Source organism: Achroia grisella, unplaced genomic scaffold (assembly GCF_030625045.1).
Source record: "Achroia grisella isolate CSIRO2021 unplaced genomic scaffold, CSIRO_AGI_Agris_v1 utg794, whole genome shotgun sequence".
In the NCBI taxonomy this organism is placed as follows: Eukaryota; Metazoa; Arthropoda; class Insecta; order Lepidoptera; family Pyralidae; genus Achroia; species Achroia grisella.
The window spans coordinates 121,707-139,902 of record NW_026713026.1 but is presented as its reverse complement, the minus strand read 5'-3'; the positions used below and the strand labels follow the sequence as shown (position 1 = coordinate 139,902).

The 18,196-nt window shown below is 36.1% G+C and overlaps 1 protein-coding gene across 1 annotated transcript in view; it reads left to right on the top strand.

Annotated features, from left to right (window-relative positions):
- The window catches only part of LOC131851627 (nephrin-like), a gene marked incomplete at its 3' end in the record, with an annotated part of 550,959 nt that overhangs the window by 419,753 nt on the left and 113,010 nt on the right, over positions 1-18,196 (top strand). The window contains exons 4-5 of the mRNA XM_059202146.1: positions 4,151-4,359; positions 17,348-17,461. Coding sequence (XP_059058129.1) covers positions 4,151-4,359; positions 17,348-17,461 — 323 coding nt within the window. The remainder of the gene's footprint in view (positions 1-4,150; positions 4,360-17,347; positions 17,462-18,196) is intronic.

Here is an 18,196-nt window from a genome sequence, read left to right as displayed (position 1 = left end):
CCCGACGTTTGGTATCCCTCACGGTGGATAAATGCGACCGGTTTGAGAAACAAACAACGAATTAGTAGTTGTGACGTTTTTACTACCCTATTTTATAAAAAAGAATCAAGATTCTCTGGTATAATTAAAATACATTCTTAATTACCATACTTAAAATTGTATTGATCAGTCTTGTTATGCATGAAGATTTTAATATTTTTATGCCTTTCCAAAAAGTTACGGTCTCGGTAGTCTAGCGGCTTCGTGCTTTATCTCAGATGGTCGCGAGTTCGTTTCCTCGGACGGTACAAAATTTGTATTAAAGAGTATGATAGTTTGATGGTCTGGATGATTTCTATATACGTTAAGTATGTATTTAAAAAAATACCTACACAGTTATATCAGTTGTCTAGTGCTCATAACACAGGTGGCTCGACTTAGCCAGGACATGTTCTCAAGGTATGCTGTAGTGCGTAGAAGTGAAAATATTTCAAAGAAAGTAATAGGTACCTATGAATGTGAATAACTGTGGGTTATAAGGATAGAGGAAGGCCGAAAAAGACTGTAGAAATAGAAATAGACACTGTGTAAGAGATGATATAGCAAGAAAGGGAGTAAATAACAATATGACTGTAAACAGAGATGAATGGAAGAGAAAGACATATTACGCCCCAAACGAATGGAATAAGGAAGAAGCAGATCTTGATTCGTCAAGGTATCAAGATATCTATATGCAACGATACAGTGTAGGACACTAGTTCAACGTGATATATGACCTCCATAAAGACTATTTCAATTGTGCCGTGTCCACTATAACAACGCCTCACAGTTCGGCTTGCAGTTTCCATTTCGACGCCCGCACAATACATGTATCAATATAAAGCCATCAATACACTTCCGGCGTTCAAGTTTTCCTATACAAACGTTCACCAGTCGTCAGCGGTATCGCTCCACATGAGTGTGACAGTTACACGTTCATATCATGTGAAATATCACCAACATTTGAACATTGGATAGGTAACGAAGTTTCGAAGTTCTGTACGCAATACGTATATGGTTTTAAGCGGCAGTCACACGGCACGATTCGAGGGTTTGGCAGTTCCGAGCCGTCCGATTTTATTATTTTGTCGGGGACAAAGTATAATGTAAATAAATTAATGAATATAATGTCGATCAATCAAAATATTTTTATTCATGTAGGTCTCTTACATACTCTTATGATATTTCAAATCTATTGCCAGTTCGGAGTACTTTCGAACTAAGTAAAACTGACAAGAAACACAGCTCTTATTATTTTCAACTGGTCTTATACATGATTAGAAAAATACATTTTTAAATTAAATTAGGGACTTATAGTACTGTGAATATATTCAGATTATAAAACTTATCAATACAAACAATTATACAAAGAATACAAACAAATATTTTAAATCACTTATATTATACAGAATATTTTCAACTTAGGTAACTATCTTATGTATTTAAAAGGAGATTTCAGTTTCGCATAATATATTTTTAAAAAATCCTTTAATAAATATGTTTCAATTTAGATCTTTTAGCAAAAATACTGCACCTGTTCTTCAATTTGACTAGGATATGTTTGGTCTTATCAAATACTGGTGCGATAAGCATGTGACTGACGCTTAACACTGTACTTGTAAACTTTTGATCGGGCGATACATGCTCGCTGTATTATATTTTTTGTCTTGTCGAATACTGTTACGACGAACATGTTACTGACGCTTAAAACCGCACTTGTAGACTTTTGAACGTACGATACATGGTCGTGGTATATTTTTGTTCTTGTCGTATAGTGTTACGCCAAGCATGTGAGTGATGCTTAAAATCGCACTTGTAAACTTTTGAACGTGCGATACATGGTCGTGGTATATTTTTGTTCTTGTCGTATATGTAGTGCTACACCGAGCATGTGACTGACGCTTAAAACCGCACGGGCGATACATGGTCGGTGAGGTGTGCGGTCCCGGCCGCGCTGCGCCGCTCGCTGCCACTGACAAATATTTTTATTCCGCTGCATTATATGTGGTGCATGTTTTTTGTTTCGGTTAGGTCAGCCAGCTACGTTATCAACGAATATATTATGTTGTATGTTATTTAAAAATATTTTTTTCTCTTTTTTTATTTAGAGTCTTAGACTGGCAATATTAAGCATGTTAGCTCGTCATAGCTTCTAAATTAATTACATACATTAGTATGAACATACTTTATTTTTATATTACATCTAAACTACTCTAAAGACAAATATTACTCATTGAACCTTTTGTCTACAAATTCATAAATTCCTATAATATACTTTAAAAATTGCCTAAATTATGTTTGTTAAATTTATTTCTTTTACATTACGTCTGTTCGAAGCTGACTAGTATATTGTATATGAAGAGCATCAGACTGACTCTTAAACCGCACTTGTAAACTTTTGAACGTGCGATACACGGTCATGGTATATTTTTGTTCTTGTCGAATAGTGTTACACCGAGCATGTGAGTGACGCTTAAAACCGCACGGGCGATACATGGTCGGTGAGGTGTGACTGACAAATATTTTTATTCCGCCGCATAGTATGTAGGGCAAGTTTTTTGTTTCGGTTAAGTCAGCCAGATACGTTATCAACGAATATATTATGTTGTATGTTATTCAAAAATATATTTTTTCTCTTTTTTTATTTAGAGTCTTAGACTGGAAATATTAAGCATGTTAGCTCCGTCATAGCTTCTAAATTAATTACATACATTAGTATGAACATACTTTATTTTTATATTACATCTAAACTACTCTAAAGACAAATATTACTCATTGGTCTACAAATTCATAAATTCCTATAATATACTTTAAAAATTGCCTAAATTATGTTTGTTAAATTTATTTCTTTTACATTACGTCTGTTCGAAGCTGACTAGTATATTGTATATGACGAGCATGTGACTGACGCTTAAACCGCACTTGTAAACTTTTGAACGTACGATACATGGTCGTGGTATATTTTTGTTCTTGTCGTATAGTGTTACGCCGAGCATGTGAGTGACGCTTAAAACCGCACGGGCGATACATGGTCGGTGAGGTGTGCGGTCCCGGCCGCGCTGCGCCGCTCGCTGCCACTGACAAATATTTTTATTCCGCTGCATTGTTTGTGGGCCGTGCTTTTTGTTTCGGTTATCGATTTTGGGAGTATGCCAATACGCTTTTAAGGCTAATCGAACAGTATGGTTTTTAGGGTTCCAAATACAAATATATATATATTTACTCTTAAGGTTACACGTAAGATGCACTAAGCATATATATTCTAGAAACTATTAATGATTTTTAAATTTGGAATATAGCCAGCAAATAATTTTAAATTTCAAAGTTAAGTTTAAAGACAAACTTGCTGTCCCCAAGTATTGTTTAGAAAAAGTTAATAGGTCTTTTATGGGAATAGGTATAAAAATTTACAATAAGATACCAAAGGATATGTTGGAATTACCCTTAAATAAATTCAAAACATCTGTTAAATCATATTTACTGAGCAAAGCCTATTACTCACTAAACAATTACTTGAATGACAAGTGTGCATGGCAATAGTTGTTCATGTACTGAATTTTCATTTAATGTAATATGTAGACATAGACACCTATATAAAAATTGTAAATAAACTGGCTTTAAAGAAAAAGTAATTCAATTGAGTTTTTTGCCAGTTCTTCTCAATTGGATCTATATACCGAACTGGACGGTAGGGAAAAAATAAAATTATAATGTAAAAATTTGACGTTCATAAGCGGCTAAAATGTCCTACATGAATAAATGATTTTTGAATTTGAATTTGAATTTCAAAATGCAAGCACGAAATTTAAAAATAGTCGTAGTAGTTGTAGTATATGTATATATTTTCATTATGTTATTATAAACTATCTTCCCGCCCTGACTTCGGGCGTACATGTATTATACATATAAACCTATCTATTGAATTACTCTATCTATTTAAAAAATTATCTGAATTAAAAAATTACGTACTTTAAGAGAGCTAAGCGAACAGACAGAAGAAACTACTTTACACTATGTAAAGAACACTTTTAATTTATTCGATCTAAACGAGCAGACAGCGGAAATGACTTAATTTTATTACTATGTAAAGGTTTAAAGAGTTTTTTTTAATTCCTTTCTTTCTTCTTTCCAGCTTCGACGTCCGCGGTAAACACCTCTCCGAAGCGCGCCACTGGTCCGCCCCTGAGGTGTTTGGTCCGCGAGCACACTTCGCCACCTCCCCCCCTCCCGCCGCACTCCTGGTCCGCGACGTGAAGCGTCGTGATGAAGGCGTCTACCGTTGCAGGGTCGACTTCAGAAACACCCAGACCACCAGCTTCAGATATAACCTCACTGTTGTTGGTAAGTTGCTTTAAATTTAGTAATTTTATACTACGATGGTGGCCAACAAGTGTTACATATGAATGTGGATGGTTATAAGGGTAGAGGAAGACCGAAAAAGAGATGGATGGACTGTGTGAAAGATGACTGCGAGCAGAGATTAATGGAAGAGAAAAACATATTACGCCGACCCTAAATAAATGGGAGAAGAAGCAGATGATGATGGTGGCCAACAAGTATACGGCCTGATGATGGTGAACAGTTCTTATGGATGATAATGGAATGGAGCATACATTAGTTGCCTTATCAGTGGAGGATGATAGGATGAGGTCAGGTCGAGTCAGGTTAGCCGATCGTGGTAAATTCACCATGAATTAATTACCATAATTTTCAAGGGGTATCGGTGTAGTGGTCAACCTGATATGGTACATTTCTAGCAGATGGTGAACAGTTTTTTTATACTATGTTGGCAAACAAGCATACGGCCCATCTAATGGTAAACATTTACCATAGCCTATGGACGCCTGAAACTCCAAGGATATTACGTGCGCGTTGCCGGCCCTTATGCTGTTTCAGGTATTTATAGGCTATGGTAATATAGTTGTGTTATGATAGTATATGGTGTTTATAGTTGTAAAAAATTCGTTAGCTACCGTTATTTAACCAAATATATGGTTAGCTACCTATAAAATGCGGTTATTAACGGTTAGTTATCTAAAAACGACAAAGAAAAAAAGTAAAAATCTGGTAAGCTGGACCATCAGCATTAGAGTTGTCCGAAAAAAAATAGAAATATATCTCATCATGAACACAAAACGTACCATACGAGGAATCAAACCCGCGACCATCAAAAATAAAGCAGTCTACTAAACCGTTAGACCATCGGGGTGGAATATTTTCAAAAGGCCTTGAAACAAAACAATGTCAGCGTTCACACGACTAGCCTGTTATTACGTTTGCGTTCCACGGATACGTGTTAATAACACGCCTGATATAAAGGCAACGTGACCAGACGTCCCGTTTTAAACGGGACTGTCCCTTTTTATAATTACGAGTCCCGGTGTCCCCAAAATAAACTCAAAGACGCAAAAATTGTCCCATTTTCGGAAACTGCGAAAATTTCAATATCAATCAATTCAATCGAGCGAGCCAGTGATGTTAATTATTATTGATAATGAAAGTGAATAATAGTGACCTTTTATATTCGGACTACCCTAATGCTGTTGGCTGCAGCTGGCCTTTACAGCTTCACCGGACGATAGGGGGCGAGTGCAGATGGCACTCCAAACCAAAGGAAGGACTTAAGGAGCGGCTGAAGACCAACTCCCGCCTGACGGATACGACTTTAGTCTGAGGGCACCGCTAGGGGTTCGAACCTCGGCTCAGGCCGTGGACAATTTCGATCCCTGTTTGGCATACATACACTTATTTATTGTATTTATATATTCTATATATCAACATCCACACTGTACATTTACACACAACATTATAATCAATTGTATTTATTCTATATCCACATATATTCCATACTGAAACACACTACACACGTTACCTGTACAATCGGTTAAACAGCCGTGCATTTGAATTGAAAGGGGAATCGATGGGAAGGGGTAGGTACCTATAAAAAACGTGCCAAGACTTTCAGTCTTACTATATAATATTATCTGTGGTCTAGCTTAAAAGCCCCTCCGATCGATCCCCCGTCCAATTCAAACGGGGATCGAAATTACGACGGCCTGAGCCGATGTTCGAACCCCTAGTGGTGCCCTCAGACTAAAGTCGTATCCGTCGGACAGGAGTTGGCCTTCAGCCGCTCCATAAGTCCTGCCGCGGGTTTGGAGTGCCATCTGCACTCGCCCCATAACGTCCGGTGAAGCTGTAAAGGCCAGCTACGGCCAACAGCATTAGAGTAGTCCGAAGAAAAAACAATAGCCTAAAAGCTTCACTAGCTATATTAAAGCAATCTGTTCATCCGATAATAATTAACTTTTAAGCTAACTATTTCTCGATAAATAACTTTAAGTAATTGTTTTTTTCATTGTCTGTCTTGAAAGAAAGAAAGAAAGTAAGAAAGAAACAATATTTATTCAGTGCTTTTCAACAATGTTACAATATAAAAAATATACAAACGTAAAAAAATGTTTAAATATAATGTACATAGAATTAAACTTAATTTACCATGTAGATAATTAAAAATAAACATAAAATAGTCATTTTTTACATGCATGTAGGCACTGAAATGGCTCCACTTCGCTTTATTGTACGTCCTATGTGAATATATAGCTGGTTTTCAGTGGCACCAAAACGGGGAAAAAAGTATATATATATAAAATGTATCTATGTATTTGTATCAGTTATCTAGTACCCATAACACAAGCTTTGGCTAACTTAACTTGGGTCTAGATGACGCTGTGTGAATTGTCCTGAGATTATTATTTTTTAAACGTTAACAAAACAAAAATTCTCATCTCCCCTTTTAAGGAGAGGAGATAGCAACTTATTAAGATTATTAACTTATTATTATTATATAAAAAGGGGAGAGAGAGAGGGCACTATTTAAAATATTAATAATAATAATTAAAATAAAATTATAACTAATAAATACAAACCAATTACATATACTAGAAAGAACGAATAGAATAAAACCAATGTCCTGTTTTAAGTCAAAGAATGGTCACGATTGATATAATGGCAACATCTGCGGGTGACCATTTTAAAAATTACGTCACAATCATGACAATCATGTTGTTTATCAGAGCAATTCTTGTCAACGCCACAAAAACCATGTATTAAAATACTTAAATTACCCCTGGACGGTGTATATTTTGATGGATTTCCTCGAGTCCGTAGACATATTCAAATTCAATTGTGAGTAGCTATGACGTGGTCTGGTGTTTTGAGTAGTCATGCTCACTAAAATGTCCAGACTTGTGGCGGCGTGGTGGGCCGGGTCATTGGGCTCCCTAAAATATGGTCGAGCGCAGTGGTGGCTGGCTCATCCGTCATACTCGTGAACGGGTGCTGCTTGTGTGGACTGGTCTGCTCTAATCACTATGACTTATTTTCTCTTATTACTTGTTTAACCAGTTGTTGTATATGGAATGTTTTTTTTTCTATTTTATTATTTCATTGAATTAGTGCTAATCGGTTGTTTGTATTCACACACTTAAACTTAAATTGTAAGTAAGAATAAATTATTTAAAAGAGCAACACACAAGTTTCTTGCTTGTTCTTCTTGTGATGAGACAGCATTCCGAATGAGCGGTAGATTAAAAAAAAAAATGTTATGACTATTCAAAAGTGCTTCAATGTAAGTTTATTTGAATAAATGATTTTCTATTCTATTATATTCTATTCAAATTCAAATTAAAAAATCATTTATTCATGTAGGACATTTTAGCCGCTTATGAACGCCAAGTTTTTACATTATTATTTTATTTTATTTTTTGCCGTACCATCCAGTTCGGAATATATATCCAATTGAGAACTGGTACTGGGAAAATCGGTCCAGCCATTTTAGAGATGAGCAGGAACAAACGGACTGACAGACAGACAGAAATTGTAAAAAATATTTTTTTGATGTATGTACCGTATTTATATATATTTTTTTTTTATTTATTTATTTATTAGAAACCAACAGCGTTACAATTCAATTTACATTAATGTATGTTGTAATATTAAAGCCACTATAGGTTTCACTTAATTAACACAAATTATGTAGTATTGGCTTGCGCTAAAACAAAATAACAAAATAGGAAATCAACGAATTAAACTGAACACATAAAAAAAATGAATTAAATGAATGATTGAATGAATGAGTGTGGAAGCTATACATCTCCATATAATATATACTACACACTGATGCCGGTAATTTGTCCATACAATATTCATATGCATGTAGTAAAAAACGGTTATTTCAATATTACAAACAGTCACTCCAATTTTATTTATATGTATAAAGTATAGATAATACGTAATTCCCTATAAACCGTCTCTGTTCCCGAATATATTCTATTCTAAAACTAATAGATAACGTAAATGGTTCAGCAATGCACGATCTTAATTGTTTGCTTTGGTGCCGTTTGACTCTACACTAGCCGGCTGCTGTTACTGCGCAAGGATACACGCCGGCTCGCACCATAGACTTATGGTTCGGCATTATAGCTGACTCTGGTTCGTTAACTCGCCTGATGAATGACTGTTTGGGTGTTTTGTTACAGTGCTATACGAGTGTTGAGTGTTGTAACTGTATTTATTTATTTATTTGTTTGTTTATCTAAATATATATATATATAACTCAAAGGTGACTGACGTAGTGATCTATCAACGCACAGCCCAAACCACTGGACGGATCGGGCTGAAATTTGGCATGCAGGTAGACGTTATGACGTAGGCATCTGCTAAGAAAGGATTTTGATTAATTCTACCCCCAAAGGGATAAAATAGGGGATGAATGTTTGTATGAAACTTTGTCAATTTTAAACCGATCGGGCTGAGACTTTGCATGCATAAAGCTACTATGACGTAGGCATCCTCTAAGAATTGATTTTGATAAATTCCACCCCTAAGAGGATAAATAACGCGAGCAAAGCCGCGGGCAAAACAAACGGGGATCGAAATTACGACGGCCTGAACCGAGGTTCGAACCCATAGCGGTGCCCTCAGGCGGGAGTTGGCCTTCAGCCGCTCCATAAGTCCTTCCGTCGTTTGGAGTGCCATCTGCACTAGCGCCCTATCGTCCGGTGAAGCTGTAAAGGCCAGCTGCGGCCAACAGCATTAGAGTAGTCCAAAAAAAAGAAGTAGATGATGTACATACTAAAGAGCAATATATAAAAGATCATATACATTCTATTATATGTAATAGAAAGGTTACATATTGGAATATTATTCCTGTAGTTTAGATTTTGAAATAAATCTACTCCTGTATTACTATTTTAGGAAGGACAGATTGAAAGTTTACGAACTGGATTGCTGTCCTCGTTGCTCTACAGAATTATATATTTTTTGACCTGTAGCATTGCGACCTGCATAGATCTATTGTGCTCGCCCTTTTCAAAGTTCGCTACCTAGACCCGTCAGGGACGAGAATTGAAGGATATTCTTAGGAGCGATGGTTTTTATCTCATCAGGAAAGAGTGTAAACATTCGAAAGGAGATATTTCGTTTATGCATGATAGAGCTACAACGGGATGTGTGTGTGTACGTCCCTATATATGCTTAAATCTTTAAAACTACGCAACGGATTTTGAAGCGGTTTTCTTAATACATAGAGTGATTAAGGAGGAAGGTTTATATATATAAAATAGATGTACACCCGTGTAAAGCCGGGGCGAATAGCTAGTTTCTATATAAATACACTTTCAGTTGGCCCAATTTATATTAAAATTAATGTAGTAAACGGTTATTACACTATTACAAACAGACACTCCAATTTTATTTATATGTATAGATCTATTAGTACTAAAATAAACTTTAAATATATGTTTAAATGTAATCCAAGAGTAATGTACCTTAACGCTCATACATATTTAATACATTTCCAATACAAATAATGTAAAAGCTAGGAGTAAATATAACAATAAAATATATTATAGAGCTCTCGAACCCCTCCGTATACAAAGTCCGTAAATAAACAATAAACTAAACATTTGAATTAGAGATGTGCTAACTCGTAATAAACATGACTCGAGTCAACTCGATTAGAAATTCAGGTAACTCGAGTTAACTCGAGTTGACTCGAGTTACCTGGAATAAAAAGTTATTTTTTTATTATTTCGAAAAGTTCTAATGTTTTTGGGCGCAGCTAGACTTGAAAGCTTCACCAAACTATAGGGGGCGAGTAGAGATGGCACTTTAAAGCCGCGGAAGGACTTATAGAATGCATGATCATTTTATTGATAACATAATTGGACGAATAAGCGAAAAAAAATGATAGTAACCTCAAATCAATTCTGAAATATTTGTGACGAGTGAAAATTGTATGATATGAAATGATCGGAAAATTTCATGTCATTGTCGGTTCGATGACAGAATCATGCTCTTGCTCTTTCACGTGATTCTTTCATTTACCAGTTAAATTCTTCCAACTCGAGTCGGCAGAATTCAACTCGAGTTAACTCGAATTATGCGCAACTCGAGTTGACTCGAATCTCTAATTTGAATACGTAGAATCGTACCTACTACACCCCCTCCTATCGATCCCCCGTGTAATTCAAATGGGGATCGATATTACGATGCCCTGAGCCGAGGTTTGAACCCCTGGAGGTGCCCTCAGACTAAAGTCGTATCCGTCAGGCAGGAATTTATCTATCGAAGCAGGTACTCTTAATTTTTTCATTATCTGCTGTAGTTTAGCCACAAAAATATTTATATTGCGCCAAAACTGTCACGTCATGTTTAATTTAAAATTTCACTGGACTGTCTGTTCAGCGTGGGAAGGCCTCAAGGTGGACGATCTGGTCAAGATCGCTGGAAGGCATTGGATGCGAGCAGTGCAGGACCGATCGTCGTGGAAATCCTTGGAGGAGGCCTTTGTTCAGCAGTGGACGTCTTCCGGGCAGAGATGATGATCTGTTCAGAGTACTTTCAAGCTTCGAACAACTGACAAAAACTCAGCTCTTATTCAAAGTCATATGAGCTTGTACATGCTTAGATGGTGCGCTAACGGTTTACGCTGGTGGGGGATGATAAGATGAGCACGAGGTCAGGTCAGTTAGTGCAACGTGACAAATTCACCAGGAATTTATCATGATGGTATCCAGAGAGAACTGCGTGGAGGTCAACCTTTGTCACAATGGGCTAACTGACCTGACCTCATGCTCGCCTTGTCATTCTCCACTGGCGGCCTTTTTTTTTTACTTGGAGAAAATCCCTCATGGAGACCCGTCCGCCCCGGGGGAGGCAAGCGGGTACTGTGAGACTCCTACTCACTAAAAACTCCAAGGTATCCCGACGAAGCCCCTATTGCCGTGAAAAATACGTATTCATGTTAAATATAAATTCGGGAGAATGCATTTTCGTTAAAACGAAATAATTAAATCGATAGCCACAACTCGTTATTGTGTAAGTATTCCTATTCTAAGTGGCTTCAAGTACAGTTATTGACTTTCTAAAAAAAACTTGACCTTCTGTCCAAATGTCATGCAAATGCTAATTGCCTTCATTCGTCGCTCTTCACACTGAAGGTGAGACTTTCAGCTCCATTAAATGTCATGATCGACACGAGCTCTCTTTTACTGCATTATTTATTCAGCAAGAACATTAAACAAAGTCGTCTAGCCTAGTAGTTATGTAGGTACCTTAGAAAACGAGGTCCTCACCTCTTTCACTAATGAAATTGTAATGAGCTTCAAAAGCCTTAAAATAAAAACACAAAATATGTGTATTCATACATATAGATCATTACATAGTATAAAATAAAGTCGCTGTTGCTGTCTGTCCCTGTGTATGCTTAAATCTTTAAAATTACGCAACGAATTTTGAAGCGTTTTGTTTTAATAGATAGAGTGATTTTAGAGAAAGGTTTATATATCTAATACATGGGTGTACAAGTATGCGAAGCCAGGGGGAGTAGCTAGTACATTATAAACGCTGACATAATGAAATAACACTATAAATTTCTCAATTCGAAATTCGAATTGGCTACAAACTATTGTATTAGAAACATTACTACAATTCTGTCGTATGTATTTGTAATTTCACTCTACAAAGAACATTATCTGGATCGCTTTCACCTGCTCCCATCTACAAAATAACAATTCTACGATTCGATACTGAACAATTGGAATATCGTGTTTATCCATTTAGATTCTCATCTCATTCTCTGATGCTGAAAAATTTAATTTTAATGATAGTTCGATTGCATTAGTCATAAAACGTAAGGACGAGTGTTGAAGTGTTAAAATAATATTATGACGCAATTGGCTCGGAGTACATGAGTGCAAATATAGAATCTCATATCTCGTAGTGAAACTAATCACTTACGGAAGCGGAGTGCGCGGCACATTACAATATTGGCGTGCTCCGCCTCGCCATACTTGCTTTATTGTACATAATTCGCTAGCTACTTCGAATAAACTGTATTTACAACCCAGCACTGTAGATAATAAATCGAAAGGACACCTCCCTTATCTTCAGTGAATTGAAAAATATTCTTTCTTCAACAAATCGCATTCTTCGTTTGTTTCCGTTCCGACTTTTCCGAGTTATTTTCTGTTTCAATAAAAGCCTGCCATAAATATTCGATGCTGAATTATCTCGAAAATGAATCGCCGGGTCCGATAGTTCTCGCTTTTTTATCAGTTGACTTGACAAAGTGAATATTGTTCGTTGTATCATTAAGTGAATTCTCCGTGTAAACATTAGAAGTGTTCCGAAATACTCACGAGTATCTCGTTTTTTATTCAAGCCCCTTATGGGAAAACGCTACAGTTTGCACGACATGTTTGCAGAAAAGTAATATGCGGTGCTCGATCACTCGCACGCCGAACGTCACGGCTGCCATAGAACCACAGGGGAAGCGGAGCGTCTATTTTTTATCTTAATCGCATTTCCGTCATTGTTTATCCTATCGTCGTCGACGAGTTGTTTTCCCTAACGAACCTCTCCGCCGATATCGCGCAATTGCTCATGGACATGCTACTCATTAATTGAATTGTCCTCTTTCGATCATCATCCAATAAATCGACAAATGAGGCACTTCTCGTAAATTCACGACACATTCCTATAAATTCTCGATGTGTACCAAACGTTACGGCTTCGTCGTCAAAAGCAATTTCAATTTAAACTTCAATTTGGCGAACGGATTCTTTTTCGACGGTCAGGTGAACAAGAATCGGCGGTATCTATAGCTTTCGATTTCACGGTCAGTTTGGCCGCTAGTTTAAGGCTCGTCTACAGAAGCTATCGTCTCCTACCACGAAACGTGTTACGGTCGTTATCGGGAGTGATCATCCGACACAATCGAGTTTGAAACTTAAATCATTTTCAGACGCGATCGGGTATCCGAGGCGAGACGTAAAATATTATTGTTGCTCTGTTGTCTTTCTATTAGCCTTGCTTATCGGAACTCGGGCCTTCTCAATTTTCTATGCAAATCTTGTTACTTTTCATTATGAAGAATCACTTTGGTTAATTACAACAAACAGACGAATTCGAATTAATTCGCAACTCTTCCGTCTTGCCGAACTTGACATTTTAATTATAATCCATAACGGTTTTATCCCGCTCCCCCGTGAAAGGCTGATACTCTTACTTGATGAGTTTGGGGAACCCGGGAATTTGCGGTATTTTTACACTCCGGAGTTCGTCATTCAATCTTTTATCAGAAGCTGGAATTCGATTGGACGAACGCTGTACCGTGTCGAATGTAAAACCCAATTGGGCTTTGATGCTTTAAACGGAATCGGCCAAAATAGCCCACCGTTGCTGTGGCGTAAACTAACTCCTGACAATTGCAGCCCGGCCATGCGAATTTGGACCCTGTACGTTTGGCATTTAATATTAATGTGTTGTATGTAGCAGGTGTGCAACGAAAGCGTAGAATAGGCTCTATGCTAATCGAACGGAGCTGTTAGCAATCACCTGCGTTGTATTGAGCTGATTAATTGCTTTCAGTTTCGGGAGCTCTTTCAGTAATATTGTTTACATTTGGCTAATAAATTTGTACTAATCAAGCTTTCTCTGCACCATTCATGATTGATGTACATAAATGCGCAGGTAGGATGTTAAGTCCACCACGTGCACTTTTTACCTTTTGTATTTTGTTCACTAAAGTTAATTTACTAACAATATGTTTAATTGTGACAGTTCATAACACGTCGCTTCATATTCTTCTTTATACACAGCATAGCCTGGGGAAGCAGCTATTCTATATCTATACATATAAATAAAATTATAGTATCTGTTTGTAATATTAAAATAACCATTTTTTACGACATGCATATGAACATAAATACGGTACTTACACCAAAATAACAATTTTAACAATTTGTGTCTGTCTGTCTGTTTGTTCCGGCTAATCTCTGAAATGACTGGACCGATTTTTACGAGACTTTTATTGGCAGGTATCTGATGTAATAAGGAGTAACATAGGCAATTTTTATTTTAGAAAAATTCTTTTGTTTTAGAAAAATAAAGTTAAATTCCACGCGGACGAAGTCACGGGCAAAACTAGTGAATAATAAAGTATGATATAAAAAGGGAATTGGATATAGGAATTTTAATAATGATATTTTCATACACGTTTGCGCGACTAGAGAGCAATTATTACTTCAAAGCTGGGATACATGATTTGTATATGGAAAAACGAAGGGAAGTTAAGTGAATATATAAATATAATCGCATCTTTGTACGCAAAAGGGTTGAAAACCAAAGGCCTTTATACAGTCTATACTGCCCTCTCACTCATTAATTCTAAACAAGAGGAGGTTTATTGTATACACTATAGTGTTTTGCCATGAAGGAATATCTAATGGTAAATAATATTAACGTAATAATAATAATAATCATTTATTCAGCATAAAATAGAGTACAGAGTAAAAAAGAAAATTTAATTTTTTTTGTAAAGGGACTGAAATAAAGAGTAATTTAAGATCGCAATATAAATATGACATCTGTACTGTGAGATCTTCTAGTTATATGTATAGTAAAAGTTAGAAAGACAGAAAGAAAGAAAAACATTTATTGTCAACCATTATTACATATACACATTTGACAATTGTACACTTTACACATATATAATATATATGTACATACACATATGCACACACACACTCATATACATATATACATACATACATACACACTTAGAACAATTACAATAATTCATCTTATATTATTTCTACATATGGTTGTACGTACCTACATAAGTAGAATAAATATATTTAATCATTTGCCTGATTGCATCAAATCACTGGATGCTGGACAATTTAAAAGAACCTTAAAACAATGGTTATTGTGTAAGTGCTTTTACAACTTAGATAAATATTACCTTGGTGTAGGTGAGTGACAAATTGTTTGATCTAAGTTGTGTTGTAGATAGTAATTTGGTTATTTGATGTAATTGTATATTCTAATTTCATATAACCTAATTGTACAACTAAGAACTAAAATAAAAAGCTTAAAAAAAAAAAAAAATATGATGACTAAAATATATTATTAAAAGGGGTCCCTTTAGGCAACGTTCCGAAGATACTGGCAGCGTTCCCTCTTTGAATAGCTAGACTAATTCTTTGTCCAAGGTAGCTGCCAGCTCTTCGGTCTTGTATTGTACGTCCGAAATGGATAAACTGGTCGTTTCCATATATGATGTAACACAGTTATATAATGCTTATCTTATCTTATCTTATAAAAAAAATAATTCGCTGCTGAAAAGGCACTCAGCTGGTGCCGCAGCGTGTCACTACAGCGCTGATTTTCAGTGGAGCCACTAGAAAAAAAGAAATAGCATTCCTTAGCATGACTTTTAAATATATAAAATTAAGAGTGAGTTAGGATGAATTATATATATGTGTAATCAATGGAAGAAAAATATATAAGGATAAAAAAGTGTTGATAGAAAGACTTCTGTGTAATATAATATAGTTTGAATATATTTATTTATTTAATCAATATATCTTATATATAAAATTCTCGTGTCACAGTTTCCGTTCTCATACTCCTCCGAAACGGCATGACCGATTCTCATGACATTTTGTGAGCGTATTGAGTAGGTCTGAGAATCAGCCAACATCTATTTTTCATCCTCCTAAATGTTAGGGGTAGTCCACCCCTAATTTTTTTTTTTTTATTTTAAGGCAAAACAACGTAGCCGGGACAGCTAGTCTTATATATAAAATTCTCGTGTCACAGTTTTCGTTCCCATACTCCTCCGAAACGGCTTGACCGATTCTCATGACATTTTGTGAGCGTATTGAGTAGGTCTGAGAATCGGCCAACATCTATTTTTCATCCTCCTAAATGTTAGGGGTAGTCCATCCCTATATATTTTTTTTATTTTAACGCAAAACAACGTTTGCCTGGACAGCTAGTATGTATATATAACTACTGTATTTATCTGCCACGTTTAAAATTTTAGTACTTTGAGTAAATATTTTTTAAAATGATGTTTAAAAGACGAAACTGACTGAATAGTATTTTGAATCGGGGGTGGTAAATTGTTCCAGCATTTCCAGCATTTAATTACTATACTATATATTGCTATAGTAATTACTATATTATGCCGTAGAATAAAAAGTAATAAACTTAATTTAAGCACTTTTGAATAGTCATAACAATTTTTTTTATCTACCGCTCGTTTGGAAGCTGTCTCATCTCAAGAAGAACGAGCAAGAACCTTGTGTGTTGCTCTTTGAAATAATCATTGTAAGTTTACATTTACAAGTCGAAACGTGTGAATACAAACTACCAACCAGCGTTAATTTATTTGGGTCAAATATAAATATACAATAAGATTAAATCAGTCGTAGTGATAAGAGCAGACCAGTCCCTACAAGCAGCACTCGTTCACGAGTATGACGGATAGTAGTCCTTAGGAAGTGAAAGATGTGGCGTAGGTATCCAGGACATTTACTTAACATGTTTATAAGCGTTTTATTTTGATTGAGTTCCCGATATTTCGGCAGTGTTTCAACCGTGATCACGGGTAAACTGAAGAGCAGCGGGTAGATGGAAAATAAATCTTTTACGGCCAGACATATGCGTCTACCCTCACACGTCTTCGTTTGTTACTACTATTAGAAATATCGGAAAATCAATGAGAATAAAACGTGGTAAGATACCGTGATTTACTAATCACTACATAGTATAAAACAAAGTCGCTGTCGCTGTCTGTCCCTATGTATGCTTAAATCTTTAAAACTACGCAACGGATTTTAAAGCGGTTTTTTAATAGATAGAGTGATTCAAGAGGAAGTAGTATATATAATACATGTAAACCCGAGCGAAGACGGGGCAAGTAGCTAGTTTTTAATAATTTGAAGTTTGAACAATTGTTATATCCTTGTTACAGTGCCTCCTGAAAAGCCAGTGGTGGTGGACCGATATGGCCGAGTTATCAACACCACGACCCTCGGCCCTCACGAAGAAGGGGAGGACGTGCTCCTCACATGCCGAGTTCTCGGTGGTAAGTTATTTACCTTATTTTGCTTTGACGAGAAGCACAATAAAATTTATACGTATAAAATCTTATTAGTTTTAGGTAAACGAATATATATAATAATAGAATAGAAATTTAATACATATATTCAAATAATAATTTAAGCTTTTGAATAGTCATAATATTTTTTTTAATCTACCGCTCTTTCGGAAAGCTTTTTCATCACAAGAAGAACGAGCAAGAAACTTGTGTGTTGCTCTTTTAAATAATCCTTATAAGTTCACATTTTACCAATCGAAATGTGTGAATACAAACTACCAACCAACAATAATTTATTAGGGTCAAATATAAATACACAATGAGATTAAATCGTAGTGATAAGAGAAGACTAGTCCCTACAACAGCATTCGTTCACAAGTATGACGGATGAGCCAGCCATCATAACAGTATCAGCTCGACCATAGTAACGTATCAACGCACAGCCCAAACCACTGGACAGATCGGACTCAAATTTGGCATACAGGTAGATGTTATGACGTAGACATCCGCTAAGAAAGGATTTTGATTAATTCTACCCCCAAGGGGACAAATTAGAGGATGAAAGTTTGTATGAAACTTTGTCAATTTTAAACCGATCGAGCTGAGAATTTGCATGCATAAAGCTACTATGACGTAGGCATCCCCTAAGAAAGGATTTTGATAAATTCTACCCCTAAGGGGATAAATTAGGGGATGAAAGTTTGTATAAATCTTCTTAGATTT